General features: G+C 52.8%; 1 protein-coding gene across 1 annotated transcript; it reads right to left on the bottom strand.

Annotated features, from left to right (window-relative positions):
- Window positions 1-9,988: 9,988 nt before the first annotated feature.
- On the bottom strand, window positions 9,989-14,601 carry EVX1 (even-skipped homeobox 1). Its single transcript, XM_074367891.1, has 3 exons — window positions 13,354-14,601; window positions 11,528-11,775; window positions 9,989-10,891 (listed from the first exon to the last, which is right to left on the bottom strand). Exons 1-3 carry the CDS (start codon window positions 13,778-13,780, stop codon window positions 10,346-10,348), a joined length of 1,221 nt encoding a protein of 406 aa, XP_074223992.1. The 5' UTR covers window positions 13,781-14,601; the 3' UTR covers window positions 9,989-10,345.
- Between the last annotated feature and the right edge of the window lie 747 nt (window positions 14,602-15,348).

The following is a 15,348-nucleotide window of genomic DNA, read 5'->3' on the forward strand; positions in this document are numbered from 1 at the left end:
TGGCTGTGGTAACAATCAAGTATGATAATGTACGTGGAAATGCTTAATTAAAAAGTGTAAGCCCAACTAGACACATGTCAGTGCGTATGATGAGTACAAATAGGGTTCAACTGATGCAGGGAAGAATACCTTTGGAAAGGAAGGAAGAAGCTAGTTAACAAGAATCTCCTCTTCACCTCTTATCTCTAGACACCCTTCCCTGGAGTTTTTCCCCTTCTATTCTATTCTCTTTCTCTTCTGCTGCTTCTTCCCTTTTTCCTTGCAGCAGTGAATCTGCTCTGCCCTGCCCTTCCTACAGTCTTTTGCACAGTTTTGCAAGAAAAAAAGAGAGAAACTGAAGCAGGTGAGTCTAGATGAAGAAATGAGTGCTCAGTGGGATCAGAGGTTGACTTTGTGATCAGAGCAAACCAGTGTTGTCCTAAGCTCTTCATATATAGAAAGTCATGTAATCCTCACAACAACCCTATGGGATAGGGTCTGTGGGACGCAGCCTCTACGACAGTCCCTGTGATCCCTGTCTCCTGGTTTTGATGCCTTGTGTAATCCTCTCCTCTCCCTCTGAGTGTGGGCTGGACCTGGATCTAGTGATTCACTTCCAATGAATATAATATGGCAAAAGCAAAAGCAACAGGATGTCACTTCCAAGATTAAGTAACAAAAAGACTGTCTTGGGATCTCCCTCCCTTTCTCTCTCTCTCGCTTTCTCTCTCTCTCTCTTTCATTTGCACTCACTGTCTAGCTTACTCTGAGGAAAGCCAGCTGCCACGTTATGAGCTATCCTATGGAAATGTCCACACAGCCAGGAACTGAAATAAGCCCCCAGCCAACAACCAGTGAAGAACTGAAGCCTTCAGTCAACCAACTCACCAGCAAGGAACTAAGCCCTGCCAACAACCACATGAGTAAGCTTGGAAGTAGATCCTCCCACAGGTGGGCCTTTCAATGAAACCACAGCTGCAGTGGACTGACCTTGATACAGGGACATCCAGCTAAGCTGTGAAAAGATTCCCAACCCACAGAAATTGAGATGATGTTTATTGATTTAAGCTGCCAAAATCTAGGGAATAGCAATAGATAACTACCACAGGCCTGTTGTTATCATCTCTGCTTTGCAGATAAAGAAACTATGTCTCAGAGAGATTAAGAAAATTACAGTGTTATACATGTAAGTGGCAGAGTGGGGATTCAAACCCAGGAACTCTTGTTCCAGAATCTGTGCTTTTGAGTTGCTTGAAATGATTTATGTTTTAATAAATACAGTTGACCCTTGAACTCCACGGTTTGAACTTGGCAGGTCCACTTCTATGTGGACTTTTTCCATAGCAAATACTACAGTACTACAGGATCCATGGTTGGTTGAATCCTCAGGTGCAGAAAATCAAATATGGAGGAATCACATATATGGAGGACGGACTATAAATTATACTCAGATTTTTGACTGGGCAGAAGGTTGGCACCCCTAATCCTTGCATTGTTCAAGGGTCAACTGTAGATGTCAAAATATTTGTATTTTGTATAATGTCAAGCTTCTTGTGCTAAAAATGTACAGGATCTAAAACAGAAAATAGATGAGCTCTCTTTTGCCAGGTTCTCTGCCAAAACAAGTGTATTTCCTACCATATAATCACCCTAACCACAGCTGTCATACCAGTGAGTTCCTCCCAAGCAAAGCACAAATTACATAGTTCTAATTGATTACAAAGCCAACCAAAGCTATATCCACACCAAATTGGAGGAACAAGAAAATACTATGTAAACCTAAGTCTGGTATTGGCCATGTAGTAGCTGCTCAATAAATATTTTATTGATTTATTCTGGACTACACTGCTCATTGAATGTCCACCAAAGAAACTGGAGATTGTATTTTTGGAAGGCAGAGTAGAGTTGTGGTTTTTACAAACAGACACATGAGTCTATCCTGTCTCCTCCAGTAGCTGCCCTTATGTAATGCCAACTTCTGATGTTAGCAACTCCTGGAGAAATACACTCTCGGTCTGCACTCAGCCACCATACCACGACACAAAAGTGTGGTGAAGTGAAGTGATTACCAGTGTGAACTCTGGAGTCAGACCAATCAACTGATCAAGTTACTAGCTCTCTGTGCTTCAGTTTCCTCATCTTAAAATGAGAATTGTAATAGCACTCACCTCAAGAGGCTGTTGTGAGAATTAAATGAAATAATGCATAAAAGCACAGAACAGTAAATGGCATGTGACCAAGTACTCAATAAATGTTGGCTGTTCAACCTAGCTGCCCAGCACCACAAATCTGGTCACTGGACTTTCCAAGCAAAGGCAGAGAAATGTGGGAGCCACAATTACTGCTGATCTGAAGAAAAACCTCAGTGGAACGCTTGCCCACTGCCTTCCTCAAGCCCAGATGCCCTTTAGCCAGAAGTTTGGAGAGTTTCTTGTTTAGTGGATTCAGAAAGTGATGTTTTGGGAATGAGTTAAGAGTGAACTTGAACTATTGACACAACATATAAATGGAAATTTGGCAACATTAGATGCATAAGTGAAAGGTCTCCTAGTCAAATTCAGGGACCCTTTATCTTTTGTTCACTGTAAAAACACTGGACTTTCTCCCTGCTCCCTCGAAAGAACTATCAAGGAACTACTCCTGCAGTATTCATCCTCACAGACTTCCTTGCCACCTTAACAAGTTCTGTACTTCTTTTATTGATTCCTTTTCCCTGCACTCTACAGTTTCTCTACCCTATACATAAACACACATTCTATTCCACTCTCTCCCTCCAGTTCTTTCTCGCTTGTCTTCCTTCACAAAAGATTATATTTGGGAATGACACACACAGGGATACATAATTTGTTATTATGCTGTCACAGTTTAAAAAAATACACACTGTGCAGTAACTGGCACATAGTAGGCAATCAAATATTTTTTGCTGAATAAAATGCTCTTTAACTGACCCCTCCAAGGCTGGATGGAGACAGAGGAGCTGAGAAGGTGCTCAGTTCCCTAACTCTGGGTGAGAGCTGGAGAAAAGAAAAAGAAATAATACACTTCATCTATATCAAGCCCTTTCTCCTGTCTATCTTATACAATGGGAAAATGAAGCTGGGAAAATAACATAATACAGATTACACAGCTATTTAAGGGCAGAGTCCAAGCTAGAAGCCTCATCTTCTGCCTTCAAATCCAGTGCGATTCACTGTGAATGATGTATGTACAAATACTGCTTACTTCCAAGCAGTATGAGTTTGTAAGGCTTAGAAGACAGCAGACAGTCACCACTCCTCAAAGAGGGGTCCTGGATTCAGACCCAGGTCTCCATTCCTAATCTCTGGCAGGGTTTGCCATCCGCACATCATCGGGGTGGGCTCCTCAATAGATTTTCTATTCAACACTTTAAGGGGCTGGGTCTGTGCTCACTTTACGGGGGAAACACCTTGAGCAGGGGACGGAGACCTTTCCTCCTCTACCCCAGGGCTCCTTCCAGGCGGTTTATTCCCACCTTCCTCCAGGTTCCAGCGAGCCAAGAGCTCCGGTGCAGGTCTCTGTGCAACTCGCTCCCAGAGCCTTGATGAGGCGTGTTTAATCTTCCACCCGGATTATTTAACCTCAGCATCCTTGTTAACAAACAGCCATTATTAACGAGATGAGAGACCACATGGGGTGGGCTTCTACAGACAATGCACACTCCCATGGCCTTTCTGCGAGCAAATTCATAATCCTCAGCGACTCAGCCGCCCGAGTCCTCCTGGCAGGACTGCGAGGGAGTCAGGAAACTGTAGAAACCGGGTGATCCGAACCCTTATCTATGACCCCCACGCCTGCAAGACGGAGCTGTATCCCTCCCTTCCTTCCCTGCCTCCCTCCCTCGCTCTCTCTCCCCAGGGATTGCTACAGTGCGTTGTAAATTTTACCTTTCCAGTGTGCAGGAGAGGCGAGAGGAGGCTGTGTCCCAACTCCGGGCCGGCCTGTCCCTGAGGACACCAATTAAAGGCACTAATTGGACAGCAATACATCAAAGTCGCTCCCGGGAGTGGGTCCTCAGAGTGCCAGGAATCCATTAGTTGGGCTTTTGTTTCAAAACACAGAAATACAGAGGAATAAAAAATTAGATAAAAATTAAGAAAAAAAAAAAACCACCTCAGTGCGAACGGGAGCGGCGCGTGTGCTGTACCGCGTGGACTCCCCTCTGGGTTCGCTGGGAGTCCCTCGCACTCCTCTCTTACTCCATGTCTGGCTCATCAAACGAAATTTCCCCCTCGTCTGTTCCGAGCCCACCTCACGTATATCCCCAAAGAGTGCCGCCTGGAAAGGCTCGGTGGCCCCTGGGCCCGCGAACAGACCCCGCGGAGAAGCGGCACATGGTTACCCCTCAGCGCGCCTGGACTGACTGGGGTGGGGCGGGGCGGGGGGGAACAAACCTACCTCCCCGCGTACACTGTTCAGGGTCTCTGCCTAACCCGGCGAAGTTAGGGGAAGCGGTCGCCTCAGGGAGGCACATGTGGCCTCGAAGTCCTGACGGCCTCTGGGCTGCACCGGGCTCTCGGGAGCCGCTGGAACGCGAGGTGGACGGCGCGGGGTAACCCCGCATCCCCGGGAGGGGTTAGTTCAGGACGCGGGGAGCAGCACTTCGATGGCGGAGGGAAGGAACAGGCTCTTTGCCGAGCTGGACGCTGCTCGCGCAGGCCGGAGAGCACCCGGAGAAGCGGTCTGGGAGGGGCCCAGGCCGCGCAGAACGTGAGGCGACCCCTGGCGCGCTTCCGGTCCCGGAACGGCGTGGGCAAGCGGCTCCTTGAAAATGGGGCCGCTTTCGCCGTCGGCTTAGCTGGAGGCCGAGGGTAAGAGGAGACTGTATCTCCCGAGTCCAGAAGCCTCCAGCTACGCCGCCCCGTGCGTGGCGAGGCCTCTCGACCCCTGCGACCAAGGCCCGAGCGCGTCGGACGCAGGTCGGATCCCGGGCGTGGTCGAAGCCCCGGCACAAAGGGGCACGGCCGCCGGTCGGCGTCCGCGGGCGCGGTGCCTCCGGATGCGGGGCCCGGGCCACATGGGCCGCCGCCTGGATCCGGGCGGAGGGGCCTTGCCGCGGCTTCCCGCTCGACCCGAAATGGGCCAGGGCGAGGCCGGCCCCGGGTCAGCACGGCAGCCAGGGCCCCGGCTGGAGCGCCTGAAAGCCCCGGCCTCACCTGGGCGGTGGAGGCCTCACCAGAGACCGAGCCCTCAGCGCCCCACAGCCTGCGGGGGCCGCGCCCGCTCGTCTCCCTCGAGGAGCTAGATTGGAATGGCTGCTTTTGATCCCATTTGTTACTAACTCCGGCATTTGTTTCCCATTTTATAAACGCTTCCCTTTAAGTAATTATCCCTGTTAACAGCGTATACCTTTCAGCAGCCCTCACCGCGTTATAAATAATCTCGATGAAGATGCAAGGATATGACTTTCACAAGATTGGACAATTGATTCAATCTGTGACCCGCGATCGCGAATAATATTGGAAGGCTATTTAAACAGATGAAGGCCTAAATTGTCTTGCTTGTATCTGAATTAATTTCTCATTCATCATCATTATGAAGTGATTGGTCTATTCAAGCTCTTCAGCCTGCTGGAACGGAGCGGGATTTAAATGAGATTGTAACACAATTTAAATGCTTGCCGACTTTAACGAGGCCAATTGAGCAGCTGCAATAAATACAAATATTTTTCTAAACAGCCTTGTTTTAAATAATTACTTAATGCTTTCATGTTATTTTTAAGTGGCAATCTTTCCCTCTTTCCTGCTCCTGCTCAGAATATCACACATTTATTTGCTGAGAAGGCGATTTTGGAAACGGCTTTGTTTCTGTTTGTTTTGTAGAAGGTAGCATGCATTTTGTGGTTGGCTTCCCCTCCCCTCCCGTCAACATTTGGGGGTCCCGCAGGCTGGCACAAATGGTGAGCTGGGCCTCGGTTTCACCCTAATGCAGTCTAATGTGTCTGCCCCCGCGGAGCCAGGGAGGAGCTGAGTGATGGAAGAAATTTGCCGTTTGAATCGTCACGTATCCAGACCCTTTTTAGCTGGGTCTTGCAAACGAATCCGTGTGATTGCACTGACAAATGACACCCCAAAGAGCAGCATCTTTTCTGACTTGTACTGAAGACCATCATCATCTTGAACAAATCAGAATTGCAGTGTATCCCAAAGGTGTCCGTTAGGAAGTTCAATCTGCCAGCAGTTTGGCTCCTGTGCAAGTCGACTAGAATGGGTGGAGGCCAGCTGAGGATTTCTTTGTTAGAGAACAGGCCCAGAAAGAGAATCTGGCTGCAAGGATTGGTTGGGGGTGGAATAATTAGGAAAAAAAAGTCTTTTTTTTTTTTCTTTTTTTTTTGCCCAACCTCCTTTCCACCCCTCCATTCACTGACACTACTGCCTCTCTCACTTCGGGTGACAGTGCTTGGAGAGGATGGTAGGAAGGAAAAGCTCTTTCCACTTTGAGAATGCCATCCGTCTGCCACTCTCGACAACTGTCTGCCCGTGACACCCACGCTCTTCCACGACATATGGTAGTGGATGCTTCCTCAATTGTGGAATAATGGAAGTAACCGAGCGGGAGAAGCCTGGGAAACAAAAGAATCTTTTCAACTTTCGCAAAAGTGCTGACGGTGGGGACTTGCTGCAGGGACCTAAACTCCCATTCGTGGTGACCATCTAGGGCCAAGACCCCCTGGGAGGCCTGGGTGAGAGGATGCAATCTGAATCACCTCTCCCTCTGTCTGGGATGGGGGCAGAGGGACTCTCTGTCTGGAATGTGCACGTGTGGATTTCCTGTTTGGGATGGCATGGCCGACATAGTGACTAGAGAAATCATTCGTGCAGCAGACCACATTGGGGGATGCGATCAAACTGCAGGCCAGAAAGAAAAAAATGAGGACAAGGGTGGAAGAACCAACTGATTTGCTATGTAACTGGGCAATTTAATGCCAGAGTTGGGGAGCTGCTGGCCAGAATCATTTCATCTTCGGAGGCTCTACAGAGCTCATCCTCTTTATCCTGTTGTTTAAAATGAGCATTATCCCAAACATATGCAATGCAATCAGTTTGGTCACACTTACAAGAACACGCTTTAATAAGGCAATCAATCACTCGCTAACAAGCCGGCGACGGCCAGCACTGGGCGCACACTTGGGCTGCAGGGTGGCTGGTCTTCCCTGGCCAGGAGGACCGTGGCTGAGTGCTGGTCTGCGCTCCCAGGCCCCACGGGGTCCCAACTAGGTTGAGGAACTCAGGGAAATCGTGAGTCACATGTGAGGTGTCAGACTTCCTGAGGGGTGACTGTGGACTCCGGGCCCCAAAGAGGCCTAGGGCAAGGGAGGGGGAGCCGCTGGAGCTTGGAACTCATAGCTACATGAGTCACTAATAGTTGCGTGAGATTGGAGCCTCCGTTTTCCCACCTGCAAAATGGGACCGAGTTGGGGAAAACTATGTAGAGACAATCAGAAAATTGAAAAACGAAAATAATACCAAGTCATCCCCATTGCTTGGTCTAGCCTTCTCATTTTGCGGATGAGGAGACGGAGGCTGTGGAGGTGCCGCATCATCTTCATGGTCATCTCTCCCTCTCCCCCTCCTCCACCACCAAAATGGAAGTATCAAGCCTGATGCTTCAGCCAGTGTAAGGCGGGAAAAGCCTGTTTTGGGGCGGGGGTCGGGGAAGGACTGAGAAGTGAGTGCTCAGCGCCAAACTGCAAACCTTGGCAAAAGGGAAATTTCATTATGAAGTAATGAGTAATTCCTCCTGGCAAGATGTATTGTTATATCTTCCACTTCAATTTGGAGGAAGAGAGGCTCAATTACCCAGAAAATACAGTCAATTAAAGGCTGCTGATTGGACACGAGGCCGGATCATCGATCTTGTACTTTCCAATATCGCTGCAGACACCTCATTTTCCCTCCCTATTAACTGAAAATACGCCTGGCATTACGGCAACCCGCAGCCCATTTACCTGTCGCAAGCAATCTTAGCCCGACGAGAAGTAACCGAGAAATTTGCCGCGGTTTGGCACCGGGCAACTCCCAACTTCAGAGGGAGTTGCACAGGGCTGGGAGTGGGGGTGGCGAGCGTCAGAGAGGATGCTGAAGACCTCAGCACAAGGCTTTGCTTGGGAGGGCTGGGAGTACTATGTTTAGGAGGACTTCTCTAAAGCCCAAGGAGGAATGGAGGCTGATAAAGGAGTCCTCAAATGCCTGTGAACACACCGGCAGAGGACCCTTGAATCCATGCAATCCTGAGCTCCCAGTCTGCTGAGGGCACCCATTTCTCCCCTGCTTAAGCAGGACTTCAGAGACAGCCACAGTGGCTCTCCTATAGGAATGGAGAATATGGCTGAGGTGGCTGCTGAGCACTGCCTGTCCCTTTGCCTTGACCAGGCCAGAATTCCATCGTTGGAGATGAATTCCAGTTTGAAGAAGATTCAGACCCTCCCATCCTAACCCAGAAGTCCTCCTCCCTCTTCTCCCCACACCCTAAGATGTAGACCCAGCTTGACCAGCAAACCCAGCTCTCTGCAGTGCTCAAGCTCCACCCCCACAACCCTATTTGTCTCCCCCTTGGATTTGGGAGGAGGTAGGATCCACAAAGACCGGAGTCCAGGGTCCCCTTTCCTCAAAGGGCTGAAGCAACTGGAGAAGGAAGCATCAGGGCGAATGGCCTGTGAGATCAGAACTCTGCTGGGCCAGTTGAGCCAAGGCTCCCAGCAGGCACAGAATTTTCAAGAAAATGTACATCCCAGGGCAGCTCGGCTCAGAGCCCTCCTCCACCTCTGTGCAGTGTCCATTTGGAGCGTTCCAATGCCCAGTAGAGGCTTGGGAGACTGTCTGTGCGTCCATCTTTTGAATCCTTCCCTTCCCAAGCCTATGGTAGCTGAACTAGTAATTCAAAAGGAGTTAACTGCCTGCTGCCAAAAAATTTTAAATGCTGAAGTGAGAATCATATCCAGCTTTATTGCAATATGGTCAACAAATTGTAACAGCAAATTCTTTGGGCTTCAAAGGAAAACCAAATCAAATTCATTCCCTACAGGAAGAACCACTCCCTCCCATTCAGGGTGAAGCTTGCCTTGGGGGTACAAATTCTCCTATCCCTCAAAAATTGGCTGCAAGAATGAGTGTGGAAATGAGGGTATGGGAGTGGCTCCCAAATAAACACTGGCAGAGGGGAGAGACAAATTCCCCAGAATAGGCAGAAGGCTCCTGCTAGTATCGGAAAGTCAAGCCCCATTGGCAACTGGGGAGGAAAATGAGAGGAAGAAGGATGTAAAATGCCAAATGCAAAGGCAAGGGCAGAAAGCTCCTGGTGAAGAGAAGGTAAACAGGCAAAGGCTGGAAATAGCCTCTAATTTGCCACCAGATACTGAGGGAGGGAGATGAGTTCCCTGCTCCCTAAGCTCTTCCCTGGGTGCCTTGTTAACAGCCCAGCTCTGGGCTCTGTGGCTGGCAGCATGGTGATCATTATTATACATTCAACATTCAAAATCCCTCCTCACACACATCACTTGCTAATCAGGGTGTGTGCTGGACCCAGAGAAAAGAGGCTTGGTGGAAGCCGCCAAGGGGCTCTGAGGTGTCTGCAGCCTCCCTGCCCAGTGACACAGAAAGTAGGGGTGGAATGGGGGTGGAGCTGGAGTTACAAGTTGAGAGATATCAAGAAGTTAGGAGGGATGAAAGAGATCTGGTGACGGTAGATACCAGAATCACAAAATATGTAACTGAGGCTCCAAGAGGGCAAGAAAGCCCCCTGCTTCCTTGGAGGGGCCAGCATTCTCCACAGCAGTAAATCATTGCCCTCTGTTTCCTGGATGGCTGGTGCTTTGCCATCCACAAGCCCCTTGCCATGCCTTGAAAATGCTGGCTAAGATTAATCTCTACCTGCTCTGCATACACAGCTTTTTGTTCAGAGAGACAGCGATTTCCCTTTCCAGTGCTTGGACTTGGCCTTGGCGGGGGAGGGGGGGGTCCCGGATGAGAAAGGGGTTGGGGTTGGGGTTGGGGTTGGGGTAGGGGTGGGGGTGAGGGGCTGGTTATTGGTTGTTGTTGCTGCTAAGTTTGTTTAGCTCTGGAGCCATGGTCTCAATCCGGATCAAGGGCAGTGGGTCTGGTGAAGAATGGCAAAGAGGGCCGCCCCAGAGGAAGGTCTCTCAGCCTCTACCTTCCCATCCCCGATCCTGCTCCCCAAACGTGCCAGCCACGGCCACTTCCCGGGCGTCCCGGTGCTCGAGGCCAAATCCCGCTGGTCCTCGGTGGCCCTCTTCTTTCCCCTCGGTGCCCTGGGGGCCGGGAGGGGCGCTGGCTGAGTCCCAGGGGGGTCCCCACGGGCGTCCTGGAGCCGGCTGCCCGCGGGCGGCCCCTTATCTGGTGAGGGGCACCTCCTCCCTCTGGTCCAGCGCCACGGAGGAGGCCTTGCTGAGCACCGAGGGCGCGAAGGTAAGGAAGGAGTCCGAGCGGGAGGTGGAGGCACAGGTGAAGTCCGAGGCGGCGGCAGCGGCGGCGCGGGGCGCCAGCCCGTTGGCCGGGCCGCCGTGGCAGGCGAGGCAGGAGCAGGGGCCGCCGGCCGCGGTGCCCAGTCCGTGCGCCGGGCCCGGGTAGAGCGGCGGGTGGCGGAAGGCGCACAGCAGTTCGGGCCGCGGGTAGGGCTGCGAGAGCACGCGGAAGGTGTCGAGCGGACGCAGCGGGCCGCTGAAGGGAGAGGCGGCGGCGGACGCGGCGGACGCGGCGCCCAGGCCCACCGTCGAGTAGTAGGGCAGGGGCAGGTGCGACGGGAAGGGGTAGGGCAGGCCGCCCGCGGCCGCCGCGTGACTCATCATGTACGTGTAGAAGGCGGGGTCGGCCGGGTGCGGCCACGTCATGGCCAGCCGCTGCCGCTTGTCCTTCATGCGCCGGTTCTGGAACCACACCTGGAGAGGAGGAGACGGGCAGGTTGGGCGGCTGCGCTGGCCCAGTGCGCAGAGCCCAGAAGTCCTGCCCCACTGCAGGGATCGGTGCAGGCAGCACAAGGAAGAGCCAAAGAGGCGACCCTCCGGGCAGGGGAAGATTCCATCACCTCCCCCTGGAGCTAGAATCCCTTCAGGAGAGGCTCAGGGAGCCACTCCAGTCTCTGTCCCTCCTCCCCTCTGCCCCTGCCGCCAGGACGCCAGAACCCGATGTAGATAGGAAAGTAGTAGGTATGAGACTAAGGACTCCACCGGTCTGAGGCGGCAGGCAGCGATTCCCCAGAAACAGTTCCCTTTCCAGCCACTCTCCCTTGGGACACTTCCTTGTCACCTGCACAGGCATCTCATCTCCGCTGTTTATTTGGCTAGAAGAGGGACAAAGTCAAGCTCATGGCAGCAGTGCCCACCTAGGAACTGTCGGGAGGGTAAATCCGCACACACCTGGCACCTGCACCAGGCCTGGACACCCCCAGCCTAGCTGCCATGTGGGCAGGGAGATTCCAGGCCTCAATTCCAGGCTCATGATTTAGGGAGTGGGAAGTGGTATTTACTTCTTCCTGACTGGGTGCACCTTCTCTCCCTGGTCCCCAGAACTCATACCTTGATGGTGGTCTCTGGCAGGTTTAGGGCAGCTGCCAGCTCGCATCTCCGGGGCCTGGATACGTAGTTCTCCCTGTAGAATTCCTTCTCCAGCCGTGCAATCTGCTCCCGGGTGAAGGCAGTACGGTATCGTCGCATCTGGTCACTGGCACTGCAGGCCAGGGTGCCCTGGGAGCCCCCACTGCTGTTGCTTTTGGGAGCCTCGCTGCTGCCATTGGGACTGCTGGCCAGTGCTTCAGAGCCAGCCACTGTTCAGGGAGCCCAGAGCACATGCACACACAGAACACACAACAGACACACAGATGCTGCTGATGTGGGGCAGTAGGCCCAGGGTGTGTGTTGAAGGGGGATGGAAAGGGACATCATCCCTCTCACAGTAGCCTCAGTCGCTGCCTCTACTGGAGTGGCAGGGACTTTGAGAACCCAGGAATGGAGGACAGAGGCTCACCATTCAGATGAGCACATAGCAGCCAATTAGGCCTGGCTGGGCTGCTGTTTGGGAGTCCTCTGTCTAAGGCCTGCTGGGTACAAAAGCCTCAGCCACCCTTGCCACCTGCCTTGGAACACAGAAGAGATGCAGCCACTATGAATTTTCTGCCCACTATTGGCAGGAGTGGGCAAGGATATGCATATCTGACAGGCAAGTGAAGTGAGATGAACCTTTGTGTTGGAGTGTTGTGAACTTGGGTCTTAATGCATTTTCAGATGTTGGGCAGGGACTGAGTTCCCTTGCTTTGTGTGCCAGACAGCCGGTGCAGGTATGGGAATGGGCACTAGGCTGCATGTGTTGTGGGAATGGCACAGGAGTGTATGTATGAGTATCTTATTACCTTACTATATTTGAATGGAGTATGGGTTGTTCTGAGGGCATGCTGTGGTTAGTCTGCATTGAGTGGATAAGATGGTAATGGGTGGATGTGGGTGCTCAATGAGGTGCTGGCTGTCAAGGCCAGAGGGTGGTTTTTCTTCCATACCAGGCTCTTCTCACCCACAGCTTTGTGGAGGAGTGTCTGCTGGTGGGCTCTTCCTTCTAGCTTTCCACCTCCTCAGGGAGACTCTCTTCCTGGCCATTCACCCCCTCCCCACTAGCTCATGGTCAGGGAGGGATTCTCCAGTTACAGCAGTGTGACAGCCCACCCCCCAATTTGAGCCTAACCCAGAGAAGGGTGGGGCTTCTGCCCCCTGCAGCTCCTTTCCTTTGGGTGGAGATGTGGGAATATGGGGGAGAGGGGGAGGGTCAGAGATCTGCCTTTTCAAATGCAACCGGAGACCAAAGGCAATTAGATCATTGGGACCATTTCCGACCTGGCGCCACCGAGCCCGGGAAGTGACAAGGTAATTTGGACCTCTGACCGACGTGCAAACTGGTCGGAGGGCCGCAGCACCCGGGCGGCCCAAGTCAGCCGCGATTTTACGGTCCTTTATGGACTCCCGGCTTCCGCGCCTGGATGCGCCTTACACCCCGCCAGCCACAAACTGCCCGGGCCTGCGTTTGATCTAGCCCATGCGGGGAGATGGTGTCTTCCCAGCGCAGCTGAAGTAGTACCACAAAGCTCTGGGGGGTTGGGGTGCACTTTGAATCCCCCTCAAGCCCAGGGCTTGCGTCTCCCTCCTTCCCCCAAAGCACAGCTGTCACCCTCAGTCCCGCCAATGCCAGAACACAGGAGGAGACCCCCACCAGGGCTCAGATAGCAGGGGAGAGTTGCTCAGGTGGGTCCCCCTAGCCACCTTGCACTGAGGGGAAGGAGTGGCTTCCTCCCCTCCAGAGCTGAAGTGGAAGGTGGGCGCGGTGGGAGGCCGAGGGAGAGAAGGGGTGCGGTGGCTACCTTTGCTGTGCTGGTACTCGGCGTTCCCCGTGGCGCAGTCCGGGGTGCAGCTCACCTCGATTTCTTCATAGAAATCCGATTCTGTGTCCGAGCTGCTGGGTTGCCCCTGGCCTGAGAGGCTGTCGGCCGAGGTGGCCGGAGGTCCGGGGCCGAGCACGGCGGCCCCGGCTGCCCGCGACTCCGCGCCCGGCCCCGCAGCGCTGCTTGCTAGTCTGTCGACCGGCTCCTCCTCCAGGCCTCCCCCGCCGCGCTCCCGGGCGGCCGGAGGTCCGGCTCGCGGGCTCAGGCAACCGCGGGGCACCATCTTCTCGGGCGGCTCGGGAAGCGGGCTGCCCACTGCTTCGGACAAATTGGAGACTCTCTTGCCAACCAGAGTGCCAAGCTGACCCCCATCCAGAAACATAACCATGTCCTTTCTGCTCTCCATCCCGGGCTTTCGGAGGGGGGAGGGGAAAAGCCCCAAGTGAGCTCCTAGCCCCCGGCTCCTTGGGTCCCCAGTGGTCCGACAGATCTTGGCTGCAGAAGGGAGAAAGAGAGGCCAGGAGACTGGGCTGGCGCGGAGCGGCCGGAGCGCGAAGTCGACGGTGACGGCGGTGGTGGCAGTGGGGAGCTGGGGTCACCTTGTGATGCGAGCGCTCCTCTGTGCCGCAACGCCTCTGGGAGGAAGCCCCATTGCCCTCTTCTTTCTAAGCTGTCATCCTCCTGCTGCAATCGTCATTACAGTACCGCTGGTGACGCCACTCGGCGAGCGCAAGTGGATAAATAGAAACGTCTGCCACAGCGAAGATGAAAGGAGACCCGCAGCTAATGGCTCGGCAGTGATGCGCCAGGTGTGGGCCTCGCTCGAATGGGGAGGAGAGTGTGAAAACAGAGAGACACACACACTGAGAGAGGGAGACACCCAGGCAGAGGGAATGCAAATGGAATTCCGCAGAAAGAAAAGAGCTTAACGCGGCGAGTTCCGCAGGGGCTGCGGGACTCGGTAATTGAATATGCTTTTGATCTTTTTTTTTTTTTGGATTGTTGTTTGTCCTTTTGTTTTCTTAACTTGGTACCTTGTTCTAACACCGATGAGAGAATCCATAACTGCATTTTAGAAGTGTGAAGGCCGATTCACAAGCCTCGCTTCTCTCATTTATATTGCAATTGCCTGTCCCTGGCAAGCTAACCTCAACCGGGTTCCAAAGTCTTTTTTACAAGCTACCGAAAGGCATACTCCCTCCCCCGCAAGTTGTCTGGAGAGCTTGAGCCTGGGGTCTCCTTTCCTCCTTTCCTCCTCCCAGCCCCTTACCCCCAGCTGTCTGCTTTCTCCTGGAAACCGAAGGAGAACTTTGCCCCAGGAGCAAGGGATAATGCCTTAATATTTTTTCGTTAAGGACCGGCCTTGGCTGCTGACTCAAAATGTTTTCTCTTTTATTATTTTTATTTATTTTTTTATTCCCCGCTCCCCATCTAGGTGGCTTTAAGATTTCCACAGCCGGGCTTGAACTCCAGATGGCTATCCATGGAAGATATCGCTTTCTTATTTGCTCGAGTTTCACCTGCACTTCAGGTATGTAGAGTGGGGAGACGTTCTAAGAGTGGCCTTTTCTCTTTTCTTGCCCGTATTTTAAGGTGTTCGTTCAGAGTCAACAAATTACCCTGGAAACAGGTTTTGGGAGTTAAGAAGCGCCAACAAATGCGGCCCCCACAGTGGCAGTGGCAGCAGCAGAGGTTCCCAGCTGGCAGAAGGCACAGTTCTCACACAGAGATTTGGGGTAGGGGTTGAAAGTATCCAGCACTGGGGCATTGGGGTTCACAAAGGTTTGACTCACAGGGTTCTCTCTGAAGCCCTGCTCCAGAAGTGGATAGAAATGAGAAGTCACTGAAAATACCCTGAAAGGACAAATGACTGGGCCCTCATAAATCTTTGAGGGCTGAAGGGGGACCTCCATGGCAGGGCTAGGGGGCGTGGGTAGTGCTTGGTGATGTCTTTGGGAACAGCCACAGTCTCCC

Source organism: Camelus bactrianus, chromosome 7, assembly GCF_048773025.1.
Source record: "Camelus bactrianus isolate YW-2024 breed Bactrian camel chromosome 7, ASM4877302v1, whole genome shotgun sequence".
Classification (NCBI taxonomy): Eukaryota; Metazoa; Chordata; class Mammalia; order Artiodactyla; family Camelidae; genus Camelus; species Camelus bactrianus.

Coding starts and splice junctions, on each gene's coding strand:
- EVX1 (XM_074367891.1), bottom strand. CDS start 13,780: ATGGAGAGCAGAAAGGACATGGTTATGTTTCTGGATGGGGGTCAGCTT. Junction 11,776..13,353: donor CGAGTACCAGCACAGCAAAG/GTAGCCACCGCA, acceptor CTCCCTGAACAG/TGGCTGGCTCTGAAGCACTG. Junction 10,892..11,527: donor TGCCAGAGACCACCATCAAG/GTATGAGTTCTG, acceptor CCTCCTCTCCAG/GTGTGGTTCCAGAACCGGCG.